The sequence below is a fragment of the Dromaius novaehollandiae genome, chromosome 16 (assembly GCF_036370855.1).
Source record: "Dromaius novaehollandiae isolate bDroNov1 chromosome 16, bDroNov1.hap1, whole genome shotgun sequence".
NCBI lineage: Eukaryota > Metazoa > Chordata > Aves > Casuariiformes > Dromaiidae > Dromaius > Dromaius novaehollandiae.
Window position 1 is genome coordinate 19,443,660 of NC_088113.1, and position 24,324 is coordinate 19,467,983.

At 59.7% G+C, this 24,324-nt stretch overlaps 2 protein-coding genes across 2 annotated transcripts; one reads left to right on the forward strand and one right to left on the reverse strand.

The window, feature by feature from the left end:
* Positions 1-320: 320 nt before the first annotated feature.
* On the reverse strand, positions 321-13,904 carry EEF1A2 (eukaryotic translation elongation factor 1 alpha 2). The gene is made up of 7 exons (XM_026092900.2): positions 13,691-13,904; positions 9,689-9,868; positions 8,271-8,567; positions 3,795-3,945; positions 2,265-2,521; positions 1,520-1,754; positions 321-714 (listed from the first exon to the last, which is right to left on the reverse strand). The coding sequence occupies exons 1-7, from the start codon at positions 13,832-13,834 to the stop codon at positions 587-589; spliced, it is 1,392 nt and encodes a 463-aa protein (XP_025948685.1). The 5' UTR covers positions 13,835-13,904; the 3' UTR covers positions 321-586.
* A 6,027-nt stretch (positions 13,905-19,931) lies between these two features.
* PPDPF (pancreatic progenitor cell differentiation and proliferation factor) lies at positions 19,932-22,206 on the forward strand. Its single transcript, XM_064521624.1, has 5 exons — positions 19,932-20,063; positions 20,905-20,993; positions 21,481-21,558; positions 21,773-21,869; positions 21,956-22,206. Exons 2-5 carry the CDS (start codon positions 20,939-20,941, stop codon positions 22,062-22,064), a joined length of 339 nt encoding a protein of 112 aa, XP_064377694.1. The 5' UTR covers positions 19,932-20,063; positions 20,905-20,938; the 3' UTR covers positions 22,065-22,206.
* The last annotated feature ends 2,118 nt before the right edge of the window (positions 22,207-24,324 follow it).

Consider the following 24,324-nt stretch of genomic DNA (forward strand, 5'->3'; position numbering starts at 1 on the left):
GCTGTATAATTGGTGTTAAAGGGCTCAGTTGTTAACGAGTCAGCGAGAGCACCAAGACCTGGCTGCCACAAGAGCAGCCTCTGCATTAGGCCGGGGCAACCAGTCCAGACACCTGCACTGGTCGAGAAGCAAGAGCTCGGGAACGCCTGGGCCCTGGGTGCCCACATGACCCTGCGGCACCGAAATATGGGTCTCCAGCTCTCCTGCCTCCAGACGCCCTTCCCAGCCCTGCTGCTGCCCACAACCAAAGTCTGCCGTACGCGGGACCACACGAACCCCAGCCAGCCTGTCCCTCTCAATGACACACACGCACACAGAGCTCCACACCGTTTGGGTTGGTTGGTTGGTTTTTTTTTTTCCACTGTGGATGTTGTACCAGTTTTATTGGTAAAATTGACATGAAGCCTCACAAACGCTGGAACATGCTTTTCCTTTTAAAGAATTTCCACTGGACCTTAATGGTGAGCATCCAGTCGTTGACATATAAACTCTTACAAGCTGATGTGCACACATGCGCCCGGGGGAGACGGTGGCAGCGTCCTGGTGTCAGGGATGGTTTCTGCGCTACGCACGGGGAGCCTACGATTCATTTGCCAGCCTTCTGGGCCTTCTGGGCGGACTTGGTGACTTTGCCGGCTCCACCGCTCTTCTTCTCCACGTTCTTGATGACGCCCACGGCCACGGTCTGCCGCATGTCACGCACAGCGAAGCGACCTGTGGGGCAGAGAGCGGGGTGATGAGGGAGACGATGTCACCTCGCCCTCCCTAAGACTGAGCTCTCATCTCTTTTGGGCAGGCGAAGGTGGGATTTTCATCCCTCCGGCACGGCGTAGCTAAGCCCAGCTCATGCAGCACTAGTGGCACTACTGTCATCGCTCACCTCGGAGCAGGTTTCTGCAGGAATTAGTGCTTTCTGAGCCATCAACACTTGTTCTGACCATCAAGCTAGCCCTGATGTCCCCCTCTGTTTAAATGGCTGTTCATTAAATTTAAATCATATCTGTTCTCTGCAAGCTCCAGGCATTGCTAAAGCTTCCAGGAGGGCAACATCATCCAAAGGAAGGATTGGGGTTATTTGCATCAAAAGGTGCCCTCTGCTGAGCAGATTTCCTTATTTTTTTTCCTGACCGATTTTGTTTTCGGGCAGAGGCAGGGAAGGTGAAAGCCTGCAGGGGAAACGTCACTGCATAGCAACCACGGAGTTTAGCAACCTTGAGGGAGGTGCCCTACACGCAGCTCCAGCTATTCCCAGAGGAAAACCCGACCCTGCCTTTGAAAATAGCTACTCAGCTCAACAGCAAGGCTGCCTGATCCTCGGTGACCTAGCACAGTTAATGGACCGGATTTTGGACCCACGGCACATGGAGGAGCGATGAAGGCAGGAACGCACTGGGCTCCCCAGTCGACCCAGTGGGATGGACTGGGAGATGCTCACAGCAAGTTCGCGGTGAAATCTGCGCCCGTGCAGCGAAACGCTTTGGTGCGTCCCACCTGCACCAGCAAGGAGCCACTCGCTTACCGAGGGGAGGGTACTGGGAGAAGCTCTCCACACACATCGGCTTGCCAGGGATCATCTCCACGATGGCTGCGTCGCCGGACTTCAGGGACTTGGGGTTGTCCTCCAGCTTCTTGCCGGAGCGTCGGTCGATCTTCTCCTTCAGCTCAGCGAACTTGCAGGCGATGTGTGCGGTGTGGCAGTCAATGACGGGCGAGTAGCCGGCGCTGATCTGGCCAGGGTGGTTCAGGATGATCACCTAGGGGACACAGCGGCGTGAGAGCGGGCTGCGGGCCACCGAGACCCCGCATGGGGCAACCACCCTGAGGGACTTGTCCCAGGGTCTGGCACTGCCCGGATTGCTGCGGTGTGCATCAATGCCCTCTCGCGGCAGACACACTGAAAAGCAAGCAAACCGGCTTTCATGTCAGAAGTCTCAATTTAAAGCTTTATTTAAGCTATTATTTATTTACGCCATGAGCAGAAGGACATGGGTTCATGTCCTCAGTTCCTGGAGGTTACTGTGTCCTGCTCCATCCCGGAGGTGGCTGCATTTTGGCAGAGAAGAAGCAATTTGTACATGCACACGTGTGACAGACTGCAAGCCTGCTGCTTAAACCCCGGGAAAGCTGCCAGGGAAACCTAAAACGTCCAGCCCTCACGGATATGCCCCTGAGACTGATCCCCTCCGGCTCAGCCCCGTGATGCGGGATGCTGGAAGACCCGACGGCCGGCAGCCCACGCACCCCCCGAAACCACCCGTGCCAACCTGAGACGTGAACTGAGCCGCCTCCTGCGGCGGGTCCGACTTGCTGTCGCCGCAGACGTTGCCGCGGCGGATGTCTTTGACGGAGACGTTCTTCACGTTGAAGCCCACGTTGTCGCCGGGCAGGGCCTCACTCAGGGCCTCGTGGTGCATCTCCACAGACTTCACCTCGGTGGTGATGTTCACAGGCGCGAAGGTGACCACCATGCCGGGCCGCAGGATGCCGGTCTCCACGCGGCCCACGGGGACCGTGCCGATCCCTGTGGGGGACGGGGAGAGAGCAGAGCAAACCATAACCGGCTTGCACGTTGCTTGGGAGCCCAGCCAGTCTGGCTGGATGTACAGGCAAGATAAGTCTGACAGTTTGCACCAAAGACCAAGAAACACATGCTGCCATTAGGGTGGCTAATTAGATGAAGGGGACCTTTTACACCCAGGGTCTTCAGGAGACTTTGGGGAAGCCCAGGGTTGGGGAAAGAAGCATCAAGAGACACATCCATGAGAAGAGGTTGGGGAGCTTGGTTGGATCGGCTGCTTTGCATCATCCCTTGCGCCTCTGCTACCCCCCTTCCCATGGTGCCTCTTCTCTCTAAGGACTTGTCTGGTCCCATGATGCGATGCTATCTGCCTTCCCTTCCAGCACAGGGGACAGACCTGCTCCCCGTTGGGAGCACGTGATCTGCCTTTGCAAACAACAGACGCTGTTAAAACGCTTGTGGAAAGAGCAAGGGACCGACATCCCCCCCGCCTGGTTTCGGCAGGGCACGTGTCCGTGGGAAGGGGAGGAGAAAGGCTGGGAAGGCCTCGCGCCTTCCTGCCGCGGCCCGTGGGGAGGCAGCACAGAGCTAAGCGTGGGCTGGTGGTCACCCTCGGTATTTATAGCTCAGAGAAGTGTCCCCATCGCCACCTCAGCAGGGAAGAGGAGATGGTCGGGCTGATGCCCTCCATACATGGCTCGCGCCACGGTACAGCTCAGCGGACGGAGGTGCTGGTGACTGACACCAGCATTTGGAGGGCACAGCACGGGCACAGCTGCTGCCAGGTGCGGGCCGCGGGCGCTTGTCCCATGGATTCAGCTCATCCCAGCCCCGGCGCGTCATGGGCAGTGTCCCCGAGCACTGCTCTGGTGGCCTCCGAGCTGCCTTGCCCCCATTCCGGGCCCCAGCAGGTTTTTGTCATCGGACCTCATTCCCGGCAAGACCCACTTTGTCTCTCCAGCCTTAACCTCTGGGATGTCCAAATTGGCAGCTGGGTCGTGGCATCGTAGGTTCCCTGGGGAGCACTCACATGCCTGCTGGTCCTCTCCAGCCCCCGGGCACCTTCTGGCACATCTCCCTCCAACCCAGGACAACACAAGGCCAAATAGGGTCCTTGCCCTGCAGCTAATATCCCTCTGCCCCAATGTATCTCCAGTCAGAGGAGTCCAGTCCTTCCACTTTCACAATATCTGGAAATGCCATTCCCAAATGCCTATGGAACAAAGTCTCCCGCTGAAGCAGAGGGCAGAGAGAAGTTGAGAGGGCTTTTGCTCACCTCCAATCTTGTAGACGTCCTGGAGGGGCAGACGCAGGGGTTTGTCTGTGGGGCGGGTGGGAGGCAGGATGGTGTCCAGGGCTTCCAGGAGGGACACCCCGCTGGCGTTGCCTTCCTTGCGCTCCACCTTCCAGCCTTTGAACCAAGGCATCTGGAGAACAGAGCCACAAAAAGATGCGCTGAGTGTCCACTCCTCAGCAGCCCGACCCTACTGATGCCACCAAGGTGTCCTGCCAGGAGGGAGGACAGCCTGGGGGCTATGCCAGAGCGACCCTGGCCCACCCTCTTGCAGAGGTGGTGGTTTGCTCCTGGACCACTCCTGCAGCTATTTCCATGAGGGCCCCATCAGCTGCTGACCCACTCACCCAGCCTTAATGGAGCCAGTCCAGCCCCATCCTGGTTTTACCTGGGGGCTGAGGAGGTCTCCCACCCCATCGTCCCTGCAGGCTTATCTACACCCGCTTGGTCCAACCCCACCCCAGTTCTCCCCTTTCCCCAAGAAATGTGCAAATCAACAGGAGGAGGAAAGGGAGGTAAGTGGTTAAATCCCTCCACCACTCCCAACAGAAGGCAAAGGAGGAAAGTGGTTAAATGGCTCCGCGGCCGCCGCGGCGTCCCCCCCAGCCCCGCCGCAGCCACCCCCCGGCTCCTAGCAACGCTCAGCGCCCTTCCCGGAAACCCGCCGCTCCTGTTCCCAATGCACATCCCAGTGCTGCCTTCCCGTGCCAGCAGCACAGCTCCTGCCCCCGGCGCGGCGGCCTCCGGACTGCGGCACGGATGCGGCAGGGCCCCCGGCCAAGTCCCGGCTACAAAGAGCCCAACGTTCGGCCCTGGGAACCGGTTGCTTTGAGGGGAGCTGCGGACAGACCCTTCCCACCGCTCGCTCCTCATCGCAACCCTCCAGGGTTTTGCCTTCATGGTTTGGGTGCTGGAAAAGCGGGGTTAGGAGGGGCAGCAGCGCTTGGCACCCATGCTTTCAGCTTCCCTGCCTCTGCCCTAACGTGACCCTTGAGGCTAAAAAAATTGGGCAGGGAAAAAAAATAGGAGGATAGGAAGCCTGCTCAGCAGAGGACACTGTTTGCTGGGACGGCCGGGAAGGGGACAGCGGGGCAGCTCGGCTGCCTGGGCTTGGCGGGGCCGGCATTAGCTGTGTCCGGCTTTGCCGTCCTCCGAGACACACATCTGTCACGAGCTGTCCTCCCCGGCGGTGATGGTGGGGGGAGCCCGGGGGACATGTCTGCAGCGAGAGCCTTCCCTCCCGGGGCGACCCGCGGCTCTTTCCAGGCAGCCGGCCGCCCCCCGCCGAGCCCAGCGCCGGGGCTCGAGGAGCCTGATGAAATTATAAACCCCTGCAGCCGGTGACGGAGCTGCATGTGATGCACGGGGTGACTCAGACCTTCCCTCGCAACCTGCTGCCGCGCCGCCCCAAATGCCGGGCAGCCGCCCATGGCGGCAGCTGTCACTCGTGTCCCCGGGGGCTCCCCGGCCCTCAGCCCCCGCCGCCGGCCGGCAGCACCTTCCAGCACGGCTCAGAGACGCGGAGAAACGGCAATTTCTGCCCCCGCGACGCCTGCCTTTCCGCGCCATCCCACTCCCTTTCGATGCTGCCCGTTGGACTGGGAACTTCGTTATCCTCCCAGCCACAGTGTGACATCCCAAGAGACTAATACGGAAGCACGTTGACACATCCCAGGAGAAAATCCATTCTGCAAAACCTCACGGCCTGAGATTGAAAGGAATCGGCAAAAATAGGCTTGCGCTGCCTCCTAGGGCCGTCCAAGCAAAAACTCCGCTATTTGTTCCCTGTATCTGCTTCCCGAAGAGCAATTCCTATTTCACCGCTCCCATGACAGAAGCGGGGTCTGACCGAAACCCCCAAGGTTACCTGTGAACCCTGCACTACCTGCCCTGGGCGCTGCAGGCTCAGAGCCCCCATAATTAACGAATGGGCTCTGCCTCCTAACGAACACCACGGGCATTTTGCAGGGCAGTTGCATTTCTCTGATTTTACCCAGCCTGAGAGTCCCGTGAGAGAGCTGACTGTGAGCACCCCAACACGCACACGCATGCACACGCATGCACGCACACGCGTGCACCCATCCCACGCACGGCTGGCACAGCCGGTCCCCTGCGCCTCTGCGCAGCCCCCAGGTCACAGCCCTCTCCCACCCCCACATCTTTGCCATTTGGGTCACAACGTCCCAAGGAGTAAAATTCTCCAAAACTGACATCCAGCGGCCTCGTTCTGTCAGCTGCCGCAACGAAAAGCTGGCTTAACATAAAACCTCATTTGCCAAAAAGCTCTCAGAAGCCCGGCTTTGATTTGAGCGCAGCCTGGCAGTCATGCTTCGGCTGGCCTTACACGCCGGCCCAACGGGGACCCGGCCCGGAGGCTCTGCTGCAGTTTTGGTTACAGCCCTGACAGCCTGACGGACGGATTCACATTGGCTATGTGTTGTGTTTCTCCATATCGCTCTTAAAAAAGAGACCTTCCACTTCAGCCTCTGGACGAGGACTCAACAATTCCTCTTGCTCTACAACCTCCTATGTGAACATGGACAAATCGCTCAGTGCCTCAGTTTCCCTTCAATAAAGGGGAATATTCCCTTCGCCCATTGCCCACTGGGGTGGGAAGCTCCGGGAGCAGAGACTGGCTCCCACCCGGCACATGCAGCCCCTGAGACACCGGAGACCCTGGATCCGCAGGGAGCTGCTGGGCGCTGCTGGAAAGCATCCAGCCCCATCCTTTGTGTTCAGACTCCCTATTTTCTGCGTTCTGGTTCTCCTCCCGGCGTGACACGCAGTCGTGCCGTATCCTGTTCCTGCCAGACGAAACGCGTCCGTGCACGGAGGCGAGAGAAGCCGCTGCACGTTGCGGTGACGCCACGGCTGGTAATCCTGACCGAGCCGCAGGACTTTGACAAGTCCCTCGACAGACAGACAAGTCACTTGACTGCCTTGTGCTCTAATGAAACCCAGCCAGGGAATGCGAGTGAAAAAACCAGTGCTCTTTAGGGCAAGGAATGAGAGGAGAGAGATCTGCACCAGATCCCTGCACGAGCTTTCCCAGGAGGGAAAAGCAGGGAGGGAAGCGGGGATCTGTCCCCAGTCGGGGTCCCAGCAAAGGCAGGAGGTGGCACTTTCACCCCAGCAATCCCTCACCCAGCATGGGGAGGTCTCTGCACCCCCCCAAAAACCCCCTGAACCCCTGTGGTCTGCCCAGCGCTCCTGGGGGGTTTTCCTCCTGACACCCGAGCCTTGGCCGCTGCTTACGCAGCTCCCCGGAGTCACCCCGGAGACAGCTGCCTCACCACGGCGCGGGGGGGTTATTTCTGCCCCCACCTCCATACGGGCAGCAGGTCACATTGAGAACATGCTCCGAGGTCCATCCGGATGGACGAGGCCAGCCAGGCCCGTCCTGCTCAGTGCCTCCACTCCCCAGCCTATTAATAGGAGAATTGTTCGGGATCATCTTCCCAGCCCAGCAGCTGCTGACATTTGGAGCCTGGCTGATTTGAAGGCACCCAAAAACTATGGTGCTCGGTTTGGCATGGCCAGGGCTGACCTCTGTCCCAGCTCTGCTCTGCAGGGGACAGGAATCTCCCCAACACCGAAAAAATTCTCCCTTCCAACCTAGTCCCGGGTCTCCTCTCCTACGGCAGGCTGTGAGCCGCGGTTCCCGTAGCTGTGGCCTTGCACTGCAGCACCCCTCAGGCTCTTCTTTCTCTGCTGCTGTCAAAGTAACGGCAAGTGCCTACCCAGAGGCCCCTGCCTCTGTATCCCTATAGCCCTCATCACGATGCACAGTGCGGAGATCATTTCCAAATCAACTGGACAAGGAGCAACCCAAAATGGATGCTCAAGCAAGCCAGGTTTCTCATAACTAGCTTTGAGAAACGTGCTATCTCCCCAGGCAAAGGGCACGTTAATTAGGAGGCTGCCAGCGCTGAACCGGAGGTGTGGCTGCCGCGCTGGCACGAGGTACTGCTGGGAAACTGCACCTGGTGCTTAACACACGGGGACTAGGCTGTGCGGCGGGAGCCGTTCCAAGCCTACGACCAGATTGTGTTAATCGCCTCGAAAAACAACGCACTAAAACACGCATTATGTTCCTGCCGAGTGTGACAGTCGCTGTGGGTGACTAACATCACCATGGGTCTGAAGATGCAAAACCTTCAAATTACATCCCAGAAGCAAAGTCCTATGGATCTTCTCCTGAAAATGTTCATGTTTAGCTGCTGTCGTGTCTGGCCACGGTACAGCAGCAATCGGGGCCGTGAACAGTGCGGCCATTCATACTTGTTCAGCTCAACCAGAGCTACGTGACAAACCCATCTATGTTGGCAGCACGGGTCATTACGCACAACGGTGTGTGAAATGTGCCTGCAAATTTCGTGGCACGAAGGTCGGCTTCTGCCTGGATCAAGATAGTTGGGGGGGAAATTAAAAAAAGTCTAGCGCAACACACACACTTACATTGGGAGAGGGTTCCAGCATGTTGTCTCCATGCCAGCCCGAGATGGGCACGAAGGGAACTGTGGCTGGGTTGTAGCCGATCTTCTTGATATAGGCGCTGACCTCCTTGACGATCTCATCGTAGCGTTTCTCGCTGTAGGGGGGCTCTGTGGAATCCATCTTGTTGATGCCCACGATGAGCTGCTTCACCCCCAGGGTATAAGCCAGCAGGGCATGCTCACGAGTCTGCCCGTTCTTGGAGATGCCGGCTTCAAATTCGCCTACGCCAGCAGCGACGATCAGGACCGCACAGTCAGCCTGGGAAGAAAGACGATAACTAATGAGTTCCTCCTGTTCCCAGAGGGCTCTGCTCCGGTTGACATCCTTGAGAGGTCTGAATAAGCCCCAGATGAACATTACTCAGGAATAAGCACGGCTTGGGCAGAGTCCATGCCAGCTGCTGCCCACACAACCCAGCTGATCCACCTCAGTCCTCACCTGGGCTAACTGTGCTGTTCCGGACATGCCAGCTGCGCGGCTTTGCAGCACGGACTGGAAAGCAGGGTGGGTTCCTGCCGGCTGTGGACTGCAAGCAGGGCCTGATCCTGACCACTCAGGGAGGCACAGCAAGGGCCTCATCTAAAACCCCAGCGAAGCCTTGGGAGTCTTTCAGATAGTCTCCCTGCATACTGGATCACGCTCCAGCGATGCAAACTGTTTCCCCCAGTTTATTTTTCCTGTTCTCAGGGGCCACAGTAGAAGTAGCCTGGGTTGGATAGACGGCAATGCTCAGCCCCAGCTGGTACTGCAACGGGCCCTCTCTGAGCATGCAATGAGGCTCATCCTGCACCCAGCAGCTGCAATGAGATGCAGGCATGTTCTGCAGCGTGAGGAGGGAAAGCCACCCTGCCCTGGAGGGGTAGACCATGGAGTTTGTCCCAGAAACCACCTCATATTTCCAATGTCTTGAGAAAAAGGAAGATGGAAAGACCCTTGCAATCTCATTTGGCCAATAAAACCTAAGGGACTGTGGGACATTTCTTCCATATCTGAGTTGGCTGAGACCAGAACAACGTGGGAGGTAGCCTGACACAAAGGCATCCCCCCCAGGGCCTCCCAGGGATATCCATCCCCACCTCATCCAGGTGAGGGGAGATGGGATGGAGAAGTGACTCTTCGTGCCTGAGAAAGCCCCCAGATGGCTGGGGAAGAGCAGGGCGTGGATGCCCTGGCACCAGTGAGACATGTGGGACCCCTGCAGCAAGCCAGGACCCAGTGCCACGTGGTGTCTCGTGTGGACCCTTCTCAAGGATGCTCAATGGCTATTTGGTGTCTTAACTACCCACCTCAGAAAGGACTCCAAGAGAATCTATGTGACACTGGGCTTGCTGGCAAGCCTGCTCCGCCTCCCCCCTGCTCTCCTCACCCTGCTCGCTCACCTGGGATGTCCCAGTGATCATGTTCTTGATGAAGTCCCGGTGGCCAGGCGCATCGATGATGGTGATGTAGTACTTGGTGGTCTCGAATTTCCACAGCGAGATGTCGATGGTGATGCCACGCTCGCGCTCGGCTTTCAGCTTGTCCAGCACCCAGGCATATTTGAAGGAACCCTTCCCCATCTGGTGAGCGACACAACGGCAAAAGCCTCATGAGAAACCCGAGCACCAGCATCGGTGCTGGGGCCCAGTCGGCCCGGTAACCCGCCTTCCCTGGGCCAGGCAGGTCACAAGCTCAGATGAAAACAGAGGGTCCCATGGCAAATGTTAAGCGCAACCACTCTGAATTCAGTGGCATCCATGGTCTATACGCTACTAAACTCAGGTGAAAGGAGATTTTACTGTCCTCAACAAATTCCTCAAGGGGAGAAGAACAGGCTGGAAGAAAAGCTCTTAAATGAATTTATAAGTGGGACCGCCTGGCAAGGAGCTGGCCTCAATGGATCAAGAGGTCTCCATGAAACATCACCAGCCCTGCCTTCTGGCTGGCTGTTACTGCTACGAAATCATGCTGCTAAAGAACCGAAGCACAATGCTGGAAAACTTATGATACCATTTTAATTTATTAGCTGAAGCTGTGAGACAGCTGGCTAATAGAAAAGGGTATTGCTTGGTGAGTGAATCCGTAGCTGACAGGCGTGTAGCAGGAGAATGGGTTAAAAGAAAACGAAATGCGAGATGGTTGCTAAGATCAGAATAAAAGTGTGATTGATTTTTTTGCCACCGAGTGTGTGAATTCTCAGGAAAAGCTACTGTTAGCTACAGTCTGACCAACTGTCGTTGCCAAATGGCCAAAATCACAGCCAAAATTGTGTTTCAACACAAAACGTGATGCATAAACTCATGCTGGGCGAGATTAAGCACAGTATTTAAGTATAGTGATTAAGCACACTCCTTGGTAAAAGCAGGATGCGGTTCCTGAACCAGTTTCTGCTTTGCGCCGGTGTCCTTTGAAGTGCTGCCAACGGGAGATGCTGGCTTTCACCCCGCGACCGGAGGCCTGAGCACCCGGTCCGCACGTGGCTCCTGAAGGTGAGGATGAAACGAGGCAGGAGGAGAGAAGCAAACCACCCCTTCACGGCCGTGCCTGGCCCCGGGGCTGCTGACGGCGCAGGAAGGGGTTAGTCTGCATTGAGCATCACGTCTCGGCCTGAACTGCAAGCTTTTAGAATCAAAAGCTGAATTTAGCTACAGAAATAGGTCATTTGCCAATGACTTAATGTGCTTCAATGCGCAAGGAGGAGATGCTGCACCGCGTTCCCCTCGCCCAGCGTTCTCTGTGACAGCAATTTCTTCTGCAGTGCCAAAGGCTGGCACAGAAAATTCATAATGGGCAATTACAAATGCCTTGTCCAGAGGGAAACGTTCCCTAATTGCAGCCAGCTAATGGCTCAGCGATGCTGCACGGTGAGAAGGTAATACCAGCCTCGCATCCGAATTCAGCCTGTCCAGGCTTCCACCGGACGGGCCGGGTCCGACCCTGCTGCAGCCGGCCGGGATGCGCCCCGGAGCCCTGCATCCCGCCCCAGATTCCCGCGCTCCTCCCGGACGAGCCCTGCCATCCCCACGCGCCTGCCCGGGCCGCGCAGGCAATTAACGGCGTCGGGTCGTTTACGTAAGTGCTTTAGCGCTGCGATGACTTTGCAGCTTGCTGCGGAGGATTATGGGGAAAATCCGGGAAGCGCGGGCAGGCCACCCCGGTGCGCGGGCCAGCGCCTGCCCTGCTCCTCCGCCTGGAAAAGGCAGGGGGAAAATTCCAGAGGCAAATCCCTGCTCTTCCCAGGGAGCTGGGCGGGGGTTAACCCCTTCCAGCACGCGCTCCCTGCCTCGCCGCGGGAAAGCGAAGGGCCTCGGCAGCGCGAGCCCATTTACCGCGTGCGGGAAAAACCAGCTCATCCCGCGCGATGCAAAAATACCCAGTGATGCTCGAGCCGGACCTCGATGAGCAACCACACAGTCATCCCCAGCCCCGTCCCTTGGCTGCGGATAGGGAAACTGAGGCACGGAGCGGGGCCGCGGGGCAAAGCCGGGGAGCAGCTCCCGGCCACCCCGCAGCAGGAGCGCGGGAAGCCGCTCGGCTGGTGCGAATCGCCCCGGGACTCGGTGCCCGGCGTAACTCGGGGACAAACGAGATCCTTTATTTAGCAAACAGTTTCCCTCCTTTCACCGGGTATACTCCGCTACCCCGAGCTGCTGTTGGAAAAACACGGTATTATCTAGCTTTGCACAATACCTCCACTGTTTCATGCCAGAAACTGCCTGTTTTCTCTCGCTCAAACCCCAGCAGAGGGACAGCTTCCTATTTGTAGCCCACAAATAACGCTTAAAAACAAACCAAAACAAAAACCCCCTCTTCTTTCGGAGATACTGCTACCTCTGCCCTCAAGTCAAAAGAAATAAATCCTTCTCCTTTCTCTCGGCCCTTTAAAAAAAAATATCCAAAAATCAGGGCCTGGTTTTTGTGGGCTTTTTGGGCGCACGCAGGCCTCCATTTCCTGCGAATGCTGCCTAATGGAAGCAAACCCTTCCCCAGCCCTGCACCAGAAAATGGAGGCTGTAAGCTCCGTCAATAGGCTATTAATAGCAGCCTCCGTCCCCGCGTTTCTGGCAAGTCAGGGAAAGTGTCTCTGCAATTAAAATAGCTGCAATCACCTCGAGAAAAAGCTAATGCCACCGTATCGCATCTGGAGGTAAAGGGGGGGGAATATATTGAAAAGCATCAACGATTGTTTCGAAAGAACGAGGGAGAAGCATCGCTTTAGCTTTAGGAAGAAGCCCGTCACCTGAGAGCTGCAGAAAGGGACTGACAATGCGGTAGGAAAAGAGATGATTTATCGCAGCAAATCCCTGGGGTTAAGACAGACAGACGGCAAAACGTCTCATCAGGACCGGCAGCTCTGAAAACCTCGTCATTTTTTTGTTGTTGTTCATAAATGTGGGATCTTATGCACAAAAATCAAGGGCTATATGCAAAGATTCCTAGAACGATGACGACAAGGCGCCTTTTAGGAGACCAGATCCGCCCTATAAATAATGCATCATGGCTCCTCTGCACTCGCTTCTCTAGAATTTACCATTGTTGCTTCCCGAGAGCTGCTAATTCGCAGCGTTTTCCTATCCATCCCCAGATTATGTCTTCCTCCTTAATCTCTGCTTGCCGTTTTACGTGTCGGGGAGCGTTTTGCCGTGTGACAGCCTGGTAAACGCGTGCCCGAGTATATTGTGGCGATTACCCTCCTAATAAAAGCTGAACAAAAGAATTTAAGCTAAACGCTCGTGCTGCGTGCCAGCTTTTCTGCAGCACAGGCTGCCAGGCAAGCCACAGAGCCGGCTGCAAGCTTGGGAAAAACGGGAACACGGGTTTCAATAAAGTGGATCAAATCGGCAGTGCAGCTGTGCCTATAGCTTTTTCCCAGCAGGTGCTGGAAGCCGATGGTTTGGGGTGAAAGGCAGCAAGTCCTGCCCGGGCAGCGAAGGATTACCGAGGTTTTCTCCGCATCCGCAATATTTAGGGAGAACATGATGCCCCGAAGCACGACGGCCCCTCGCTCTCCCACAATCCCTGCGACTGCAGGTGGTTACCTAATCCGTCTCCCAGACCTCGTTACGCCCCTGCCCTCGTTAGCAGCCTGCGGCAACGAGTCCCGCAAGTCCAGAGCTAAAATCCGGGCAAGGGGGTGACAAGCGCCCAAACGGCCCCTTTCCCCAGGCCAGAGGAGAGGGGAAGGCCCCGGCGCAGGGGAGGAGAGCGGAGGGATGGGAACGGAAGGGAGCCAAGGGAGAAATGGAAGGTGCAGGAGAAAAGAGAATACTCCCAAGGGGACGGTTGTGTTGGCAGGGGAAGGCAGCGGCTGGGGAGCCGGGAGGAGGAGGAGGAGGAGGAGGAGGAGGAGGAGGAGGAGGGCAGGGCACGCTCGGGGACGGACAGACGGACGGACGCCTCACCTCGGCAGCCTCCTTCTCAAATTTCTCGATGGTCCTTTTGTCGATGCCGCCGCATTTGTAGATGAGGTGCCCGGTGGTGGTGGATTTGCCCGAGTCCACATGCCCGATGACCACGATGTTGATGTGCGTCTTCTCCTTGCCCATGGCGGCGGGCGGGCGGGCGCTGGCGGCGGCGGGGAGGGCTGGGGGAGCGCGGCTGCGGGTTCGGGGGGGGCTGCGGAGGAAGAGCCGGACCCATCAAAGGCGTCCCCGCGGCCCACCTCCCCGCGGACCCCCCCCACCCCGGCCCCGGCGGCTTTCCCGCGGTGGCGGCGGGGGGCACCGGCCGCGGCTGCCCGGCGCTGGGAGGGAGCCAGCCCACCCCCGCGCGAGCTGCCCGGGCTATTTCTGGCCACCACGTCCAGCCTCCAAAGCTTGGCGAGACGCCGCGTTTTCGGCCACGGCGAGGTGTCCCCCCTCCGCCACCCCCCCGGAGACCCCCATTCCCAACGCTACATCATCCACGCTTCGAAAGGGCCTTTTTTCCCCCCAAAAAACCCTCCCAGAGCGCTCCCTGACCTCGTGGGCAGGGGGCTGCTGCCGAGACCTTCTCGGTCTTTCCAGACCTGGAGGATCTCCCTGCGCTTCGCCCTGGGAGGAGCCGCGGGCGCCCGTCCCCCGGGGCTCGTGGCGGCTCAGCGCATCGCCCCGGCTGCTCGCGACTCCGATGACAACATGGTGCCCGCACAACGGGCCGGGCAAAAATAGCCCCCGCTGAGCCCTGCCCGGGGCCGGAGCGTGGCGGGGGGCGGCGGGGGGCCGGCGGAGCCTGCCGTGGGGGATTTCCTTGCATTTTGCTTCCACGATGGGGACGAAACAGAGGGAGGAGGCTTAAAACGAAAATCAGTATATCCGGGAGCTGCGCCGGCATCTCCCGCCGTTACCATGGCTCTGCGGCGGCTACGCAAGCCGGGCGCAACCGGGCGCTGCAGTCTGACACCGAATAAAATCCGATTTCGCCGATCTGCCCAGAAAAGCGGAGGAGGGCAGGCAAAGTTTGCTGCTGCAGCAGCGGCCCCGGCAGCGAGCGCAGCCCCCGCCGTCGCCCCGGAGGCTCCGGCGGCTCCGACCGCAGCCGAGCGCCGCCGCTCCGGGAACCCGGGCAGGGTCCGGCGGCCCCGGGGGCTCCGCTTTGGGCGCCGCGGATCCGGGGGGGGGATATTTTTTTTTTTTTGCAAAAAGGCTGGGTTTTGGGGTGGGGGGGGAGGCAGGTTATTCCCGGCCGGCGGCGACAGGCACCTGCTGGGTGCGGGGGCTCGGCCCCAGCGCTGCTGCGGGGTCCCCCCACCCCGGGGGGGGGCTGCGTGTCGGGGTGTCGTATTGCCCCCCCCAGCCCCGCACCCCCCGGCCGTGGGGGGGAGCTCTGCGGGCCCCCCCCAAGCCCCGATCCCCCCGCTAAGGAGCAGCCCGGTGTGCGCCCCGCGGCGCGGCGCCGGGGGAGCCGAGGCCCGGGGGGGCGCGGGGGGGCGCGGGGGGGCCCGGAGCTCTTACCGGAGCGGCGGTCGGGGCGGCAGAGGCTGCCAGCTTGGGCTCCGGCGGTTTTATCTCCCCGGGAGGGGGTCCACCTATTGACGGCGGCAGCGCAATGCAGTGACCCCCCCGCACTACGGCAATGCGGTACCGGGGGGGAGGAGGAGGAGGAGGAGGAGGAGGAGGAGGGAGGCAGGGAGGGAGGGAGGGATGGGAGCAGGGCGAGGCGGAGGGGAGAGGGCTGGGGGCGAGCGGGAGCGGCGGCAGCGCGGCTGGGAGGACGGAGGGCTGGAGGATGGAGGGATGGGGAGAGATAGCGGGATGGAAAAGGGAGGCACGGGAGGGAGGCGGAGGGGTGGAAGATGGAGGGATGGGAGGAAAATGGAGGTATAGTGGAGGTGGAGGGATGGAAGATGGAGGGATGGGAGGGAGATATAGGGATAGAAGATGGAGGCATGGGCGGGAGATGAGTGATAGCAGAAACGGAGGGATGGAAGATGGAGGGATGGGAGGGAGCTGGATGGGGGAGATGGAGGGACAGCAGAGATGGAGGGCTGGGAGAGACATATAGGGATGGAAGATCAAGGGATGGGAGGGAGATGGAGGGACTGAAGATGGGAATGGGAAGAAGGTGGAAGGATGGAAAGTGGAGGGATGGGAGGAAAATGAAGGGATGGTGGAGCTGGAAGGCTGGAAGATCATGGCATGGGAGGGAGATGGAGGGAAGGGCTGTGGCGGGGGAGGGGAAAGGATGAAGGTAAAATGGGGCAGATGGAGGCCAAGCGGGCTTGGACCCCCTACGACAGCAGGGGGTGGAGGGAAGGGGCTGGTGTGGGAGCAGGGGCCAGGGCGGCCCTTGCTCCATCCCGCAGCGAGGCCAGGTGCGAGGGCTGTGCTCGCCGGCTGTGCCGGGAGGAGGGGGGCTCCGCGCTGGCCGATGCAGGCTGGCGTTTGCATCCCCCCCTCCATGTTAGAGCGGGGGGGGCCTGGCCCCAGGGCTCTGCCCTCTCGCTCCCTGCCTCTCCTTAGCCACCTAACCCCGGGCAGGTCGTCCTCCTCCCCTGGGCCTCCGTTCACCTAGAGGGCAAAGCCGACTTGGGTTTAACTAACGCCACAACCCCCCCAGGTTGGTTAGGCAAAAAGCAGAATGATGAAATTCCCCATCTGTTGTTTAAAAAATGGCACAAATGTGCACAGGAGCAAACAGCCATGCAAGGAACAAATACATCGAAGCATGTTTCCACATCTGGGTTCGCTCAGCGTGTGCATCGGTTGCTCGAGTACCCGGGGCTTGTTAACACCAGTTCAGCTGGCGTGAGATGGGGTTCACCTTCTAGGGGAACGAGGGAACCAGAAGTAACCTTCTCCTCTGCAGTGCCATGATGCTTCCTTTGCATAAAAATGGATCATGCAATGGTCAGAAAACTCAAGCCCTGTGTCAGCTGTGCAATTAAAAGGCTAATGCAGAATCTGCTGTGTCCCGAGGCCAAGTATAGGTCAAAAGAAAGGTAACTTGGAATTAAGCTGTGTAATAGTCCAGAAAAATGTTATGGTCTAGACCAGCTTTCGGTGACCTTAGCAGCTAAATCTAGCTAAAGCCTAGTTTAGGAGCTGAAAACTTCACATCACGTATTAACCTCTCATTAATGTTTAAAGGGAGACTCAGTTTTTTTCTGAACATGGCATTTTTTTAGAAATATAATGGGATAGGGAAGATATCCTTTGGTTTTATGCAGCATTCCTTGTGCAAATATAATGCACTGACAGTCCAGAAAGGTAAAAAGAAACATCCTCGAGGAAGGCTTAAGGCAGTGTTTAGAGGGACTGACTTGGAGCCGTTCCCGGTCAAATACCCACTGCGGCTCCTCCAGCCCCTTCGTGCTGCCTGGAGCCGGGGGACCATCCTGCGTGGGGACACCCGGGGGCCACCGCCTGCTCCGTGCCTCTGCGCCCCTTGTTCTTCTGCCCCCATTTTAGTGCTTGGCCAGGAATAATCTCCCCTTTCTATGCAACGACTGCGGCCAGCCTGGGAATTGCCCCAGGTGGGAGCCGGGCTGGGTCTGCTGATGGAGTCTGCGGCCTTCGCTGCAGTCACAGGACAGAGCAAAAGCCTGGGGAGACGGAGGCGGGTGACAGTCCTCCTTTCTGTCCTTCCTTTCTCCAGTAGCTGGTGTGAATTTTTACCCTTTTCCCCAGACAGGGGAAAGAGACAGAGCGAGTACATCAAAAATAGCAAGGCATGCAACCGTGCAGGACGCATCCACGAGCGCGGGGAGCCTCAGGCCCGTTGGGAGCCACGGGACCGAGACGGGCAGTGGTCCCGGTGCCACAGGGAGCGCGGTGCAGCACCCTTGCCCGTCGGGAACGCTGCTTTGCGGTTCCGCGTCCGCTCCGGCCAGCCGGGCCGTGCACCGCGGCGTCCAACCTGCCTCGCTGGCAATCGCCCGCACGGCGGAAACCGGGCCAGCGCCCGCCCGCAGCCTGCGTTTTATTCCTGCGATGAAGCCGTCAGGCTATAAATAGTCGGGGCTGGGAAAGGAGAGTACAGTCAGACCTGGCTAAGCCGGGCTAGGTTGAGCCGCAAGACGCCCAGCCCCTGCGAGGCTTAAAGCGACAGCAGTCTGCGAGGCCCGCGGCATCCCGCCAGCCTCCTGGCTCCAGGAAAAGAGTTTGGATCAAACGCATTTGATCCATCAAGCACTTGGCGGTATTTCCGTGCTGGAGGGGAACCGCTTCCCCGCAGTGCTTGACCGAGCACCTGAAAATATTGCTAATCTGTCTGCAAACGCTCAGCTCTGCACAAAAAGATGAAGCCGGACAGCCCGAATCCGGGGGCGGCGGGAAGTTTCGCGCCTTGTCTCCAGCCATCTGGCTCGGGAGCGGCTGCCGGTGGCGGGCGAAGCCGTTCCCGTGCAGCCGCCGGTACCGCCACCCTCCTTCCAGCCGAGCAAAAAGCCGAATGATTCGGGATGTCACTGGGATGTAACCGGGCTGCGAGCGCCCAGGCTGCCCGCGTTCGCCTTCCCTCCAGGGTTTTTTTCCCCGCGAGCAACGCGCTCGGCTCGCTGAGCTGCTGCGTTTCTGGCAGCAAACCGTCTCTGTGGCCTGGACCAGAAAATCTCGCTGCCCGGCCGCAGCAGATGACCCCTTCAAGCATCCCTCGAGGGCAAAGCTCTTCTCCTCCTCCTTGCCTTTCAAAGCAATAGAGATGTTTGCCTTGAAAAGCAGAAACGCAGGGGCTCGGGCTCTTTCTGCACCCCCGTACGCAGCAGGCACGATGGAGTAAAAAATCAGCTGTGAGGGCATGGGTTTTGGGGCGTAATGCCCAGCGGATTTTAGTGCATGCTTACACTGACGGTCGGGGTGGTCCTGGGGGGGGCCCAGCCTTGCCGGCTCATCTGGCACCCAGCGGCTCCCGGCTCCCGGCCGCGTCATTGCAGAGCAGAGCGGAGCTGGGCACCGGGCTCGCCCCGAGCCTGCTCTGCCCAAAACGCCATGCGGGGGCCGGGACCCCCCTGCGCCTCTTTAGGGACACCAGGCAGCTTGGGTGTCTGGGCGGGCGGGGGGCGTCGCGCCTGCAGCAGCCGGGGGCCGATCCCGTAAACCTCAGCATGTGCCGAGACGGGAGGAGATCCCATCCTGATGCACTGCTTCGTTCCTCAGGTAGGGCAAGAGCCCTGCGCTCCGGTCCTGCTTTCAGGATGCTGCACAGCGCTGGACTGGGCCGTTTACACAGCAAGGGAGTCCAGGGCTGTATCCAGCTGCTGCACAGCAGTGTGTTGGGCAGATGTGCACATCTGCGGGGCAGAAAAAGGCCCTGGTGATCCAGGGGACAGCTTTAAATTATGGCCACCGAGCTAAAAGAGCCCTGTCTGCCTGTGTCTTCTGATCACCGTGGGTGAAGGGCTGTTGATGGACGTATCTGGCCAACAACACAAGCTCCAGCTGCATCCAGAGGGAGAAATTAATGAGCAAATTCACTGCTGAACTGACCCTCATCAAAACCTGTGGAGTTACATTAGACACTGATGTGTTTTCATGTTTTGTATCACCGATGGGTAGCAAAACCGCCCCCGTCCTCCCATAAAGGAGGCGCTGGCCTAGGAGGTCTCTGTAGAAGATGAGTCCTGGTCAGCTCCTCCAGTCCTCCTTGGCTGGTTTCTGCAGGACAATTTTCCGGTTTTCCCGGACAGGCACCCTGCTTTGCTGATTAGACACAGATGCGGAGCCATGTCCCTCTGCGCGCCGTCCTCCGCCCCGAACATTATATAAAACGGTCATCAGATAGCGTGTTCATTGTCGGCACTGTATTTTCACTAAATATCGACAAAGTGCCAAAACGGCATCACATATTTAAATTCTCAAACTTCCTAGGGATGGCGCTATTTTTAGGCTGCATTTTAGCGTTTAACTTTAAATGCTAAATTTCAACAGTTCAAGTTTTACTGTTTATTTTTTTGCATATGTGTGCATATATATATATATATGTATACATGTTTTTCTTTTTCTTTTCCTTCCTCTTGTTTGTTTTGGGGTTTTTTGCTGTTTTTTTCTCATTACTGCCGCTCCTCGCGGGTGCTCGGCGCTGCGCACAGGCTCCGCGCGGGTGGGAGTAGGGGCAGGGGGCGGAGCCCCGCGGTCCCGCCCCTCCCAGGGAAGGGGCGGAGCCTCGCGTCCCGGATCCCCATTGGCGGCGGCGCGCTGCGTGGGCGGGGCCCGAGGGGATATAAGGGGCGGGGCGGGGGCGGGGCCGGCAGCGCCGCGTCCCGGGCCGTGCGGAGCGGCCGCGCACGCCAGCGCTCCCCGGGCGGCGCCGCCGCCGAGGGCCCCGCGGCCCTAGCGCCGCCGCCTCCTTCCCACCCAGGTGCGCGGGGGGCCGGGGCGCTGCTTGGGGGTGCTGGGCGCTGCCGGGGGTGCTCGGTGCTGCGCAGGTTGCTGGGCGCTGCACGCGGTGCTCGGCGCTGCACGCGGTGCTGGACGCCATTCGTGGTGCTCGGCGCTGCACATCTCGCCCGTGCAATGCAGGCAGCGCCGTGCGCGGTCCAGGGAGCGGTAGCACCCCCTGCTTCCTCCCCCTCCGCGGGGTTTGGTTGCGTGTGGGTGGCTCCATGCCGAGCAGGCCTTCGGGGCACCCCGAAGGGGTGGGGGCTCTTGTCCCGCCGTGGTTTGGGCGGCTCGGGGCACCCCGTGAGTCTGGGGGTTTGACCGCAGCGCTGGGCTCGGCTGCCCTTTGGGTTAGGGCCTGCCTTGCCGCGGGCTCCCTTGGTGGGGGACAAGCCCGTGCTTCAGTTTCCCACCTCGCTTAAGGCCAGGGGGACCCAGGTGGCGGCCGGTGGGGACCCACGTGCGTGGGAGGCGCTGAGCAGCGGGACCCCCAAAGCGGGTCAGCAGCAGAGAGAGCAAAGCCTTTCTGCCGGGACAGTCCCTACGCGCAGCTCCGGCGCAGGCTGGGCCTTCCTGGGCGCTGTGAACGGGTCCAGCTGGACTGGGGACGGGGACAGAGGGGCTGCCGGGCACGTGCTGGGGGTTGCGCAGCATTGCAATGGCGGTCCCGAACACCAAACCTCTCCCAGCAGAGTCACGCTGGTGCTGCTTAAAGCATCTTGCAGCTTTCTCGGGGTGCCGCACCTCGGGGGCGGTGGGTTTTGCCGGGCCGGCACCGAAGCGAGCGGGCGCAACCCTGACCGCTGTCCCTTCGCTTGCAGGCTTTAGGTCGGCACCGGCCCGGAGCCCGGGAGCATGGCCGCGATCCCGTCGAGCGGCTCGCTCATGGCCACGCACAACTACTACCGAAGTGAGAGCGAGGGCTGCGGGGCCGGGGGCACCGAGCTGGGGCCGCACGGGGATGGGGACGGGGGCGGTTTGCTCCACTGCTCCGTGTCGAGGTCAGGGGTGCGGGGAGGGGGCAGCCGAAAACGCTGTCGCTGGGGAAGCAAGGCCTCCGGAGAGGCTGCAGAACCGGTCTGGGGAGCGGCAGCTCCCGGAGTCTCTCCGGGGAGAGAGAGACTTTCCGCTTTAACCAGTCGCCGAAGCCGGGAGGGAGGGAGGAAAATATTCCCTCGAGGGGGAGCTGGCAGTCGGACTCAACTGCCTGGATTACATGCAGATTACGTGCGGCAATCTGCGTCCTCTTGGCCTCGGGGCATCGGCAGTGGCTTCCCAAGCGTCGCATGCAAACGCGAGGCCATTAAGTAGCATCCTTGGGGTGGACGTGTTTTTCCCTGCTCTCCTGCATTGCTGGTACCTGGGGGTGGCTCTGACGGCCCCGCTCTCGCCCCCAGGGCGCCTGAGCTCGACGTCCAGCAGCAGCTCCTGCGGCAGCTCGGACTACGCCGGGGAGGTGATCCCGCACCCGCCGGGTGAGTGCCGCCGCCGCGCTTTTCCCGCGCGGGAGCTTGGGATGACGCTGGTCTAGCAGCCGCGATGAGCTGCCTCCCCAGGAGATCGCAGCGGGAAAAATCCCCGTGGGTTATATAAAAACCCCGACGGAGGTGCCAGGCGCTGAGCGTTATTTTGCATTGCATTTTCAACGAATTGCAAATCTCACCCGACCTGCCGCCTCCTGCGCCCTAGGTCTCCCCAAGGCGGACCCCGGGCACTGGTGGGCCAGCTTCTTCTTCGGGAAGACCGCTCACCCCGCCATGACCACGGTGGCGGAGTCCCCGGAGCGGTGAGTGGGGCTCGGGGACGGGGAGCGCCGCCGTGGCGGGGGGCAGACCCTGGGGGTGGCCTCACCGGGTGCCCGCTCTCTTGCAGCCCGGGAGCCGTGCAGGCGGCGGGCGACGGGCCGGTCTGCGGCGCGGTGCCGGCGGCCGGGAGGAAGCGCCACGCCAGCGAGCCCAGCCAGCCCCGCGCCGCCTCCTGAGGAAAAAGCAAGAAAAACCAAAAAAAGTTTCTACACCAGCCTTTTTACTGTTTTGTAACGCTGTGTTCTTTCCGTGCAGACTCGGTAACGCGTTTGTTTATTTGTACAACGGCAACTAATAAACTCGAGCAGCCTTTTAAAATGCCCTGAGTTGTTCTTCACCCGGCACGGGGGCAGCTGGGCTCCGGCCGTCTGCATCCACCCTCCATCTCCTTTCTGCAGGAGGCAAACGCATCCGAGCAGGACAGTGCACGCTTGGCCCGGGTGCAAGGGCGGGTTGCAGCGTGGTGATGCGGTGACGTGGTCTGCGTGGGAGCTGCGTGCCCCCCAGGCACGGGGAGCGTGCCTGACCCTGGCGCTGTGCCCGTGGCTGACGGGAGGCTGGGGTCACCCGGAGCGGTGACTTTGCACCCGTGACATCACGCCGGGGCAGCAGGCGCAGGGCGAGGTTGAACATTAACGCAGCTCCCATCAGACTTTCGGGCCAAAGGAAGAGCTGGCGGGGGCGGTTCTGCTTCTGCCTGCGCTGCAGATGCCTCCGGGGTCACTTGTGGCTTTGCAGCTCATTTCTGCCAGCAAAAACGCCTTTTGCAAGCTTTGCCCTGAGACGGGGTGTCCTGCCTGTGAGTCGTCACTCCTCCGGCCCTCCTCCTCCTTATTTTTTAGTGAAAACCTGCATATGTAGTTTGCAAAATTTGCCCCTGTTTTAGCGCAGTGACGGGGCTCCCCAGCTTTGCTCTGTCCTCCTTAGCACCAAGACGGGGCTGAGGCCGCTGCGATGCCGACCGGGAGCCTGGGGGCAGCAAGCAGCAGGTTCCCGGTGCTGCTCTCTCATTTGGGTCTTCCGTCGCGGCCCCCCCTGCCCCGGGATGGGAGCGAAGCAGCGGGTTTTACCTGCTGTTGATTCCTAGCAGAAAGTCCCAGTTTTCAGAGGCACAGATATGTGCAAGGGACAAGGATAAAGCTAATAGCCACCGAAAGCTGGCCAAACCGAGGCAGACAGCCGAGCTGGGCATGGCCGGCGGGTCCGGAGGCTCCCGTTGTTTAAAAACAAGCCAAAAAAAGGGCAAAAAGCTGAGGCGCCCTAGGCAGAGCGTAGAGCAGCCCTGGGGTGGTGAGCAAGGGGCTGATTAGGCAGCAGAGGCGAGAGAAGCAAAGGGGCTCCCTGCACACACACGCTTGTGCACACATGTGCATGCATGCACACACACACATGCGTGTGCACAGACATGTGCATGCACACACGTGTGCAGGCTTGCAGCACGCACAATCATCCACCAGAGCTGTGCTTGCACTCCGGGGGCAAATGCCCTCCTTTCCGCTCCCGGAGCAGCCGCCTCCTGCCCGTTGCCAAGGCTTTGACTGTTGATTAACTCAGTATTTGGGCAAACACGGCTCGTGCTCTCTGTTGGGTCTTGGCCGCCGCAGCAGCGCTCATGCCGCTGCTTTGCCGGAGGAGGAGCTCTCGCCGGCAGCCTGAGCCGATAAAATCCTTGCTTTTATTTCCTGCGTCTTGCTGCTCTGGGATTTTTTTCTTCCAGGAGCTCTGCTTCCTCCCACCTTTGCAAAGGCCAGTGTTAAAAATAGACCCCAGCTCTGCAGCTGAAATACGCTGCATTAGACTGATGCTGTTTTCTAATGTCGGCAGGCCAAGTTTGATCCACAAACACGGCACAGATGAGACTGAAACGAGGGTGTGGAAATGCCTCTCAGAGCACGTGTTCACTGTAGCCGCCCCGGGAGCAACCGCGTAAACAGCCTCGGGCTGCTCGCCTGGAGGCCGGATCACGGGAAAAACCCGGAATCGCGGCAGGGCCAATTTCTTTCATTATATCTAGCTTCGGCGTGCAATCGCTGTGCTTGGTGCTGGTGCACGGGAGGGCGCGCGAAGGGAGGTCCCTGTCACCAGCAGCACGAACTGCTGCCGCAGAGCTGAGCTGCCTTTTCCAGGTCGGGTATCCGCTGGCACGGCGAGGCGAGATGCTCGCGTGGCCGCTGGCCAGGCTGTTCCTCCTGCAGAGCCGCAGCCGGGATGCAGCACGGAGACCTCCCAGCACCATCCGGTGGCAGCAGGACCTGCAAATCTGCTGTCCTTCCTCCGTGTCCGAGCCGCTTCTCGGCACGCACTATGCCGGTGCTGCTGAGGTCTCCAGTCCCTCGTCGGAGGAGACCTGGGACGTGCCCACGCGCGTGCACAGCCCTGCAGCACGCTCTCGGCCGGGCGCTTGACCAGGCTGCGAAACGCTTTGCAAGACGAGGG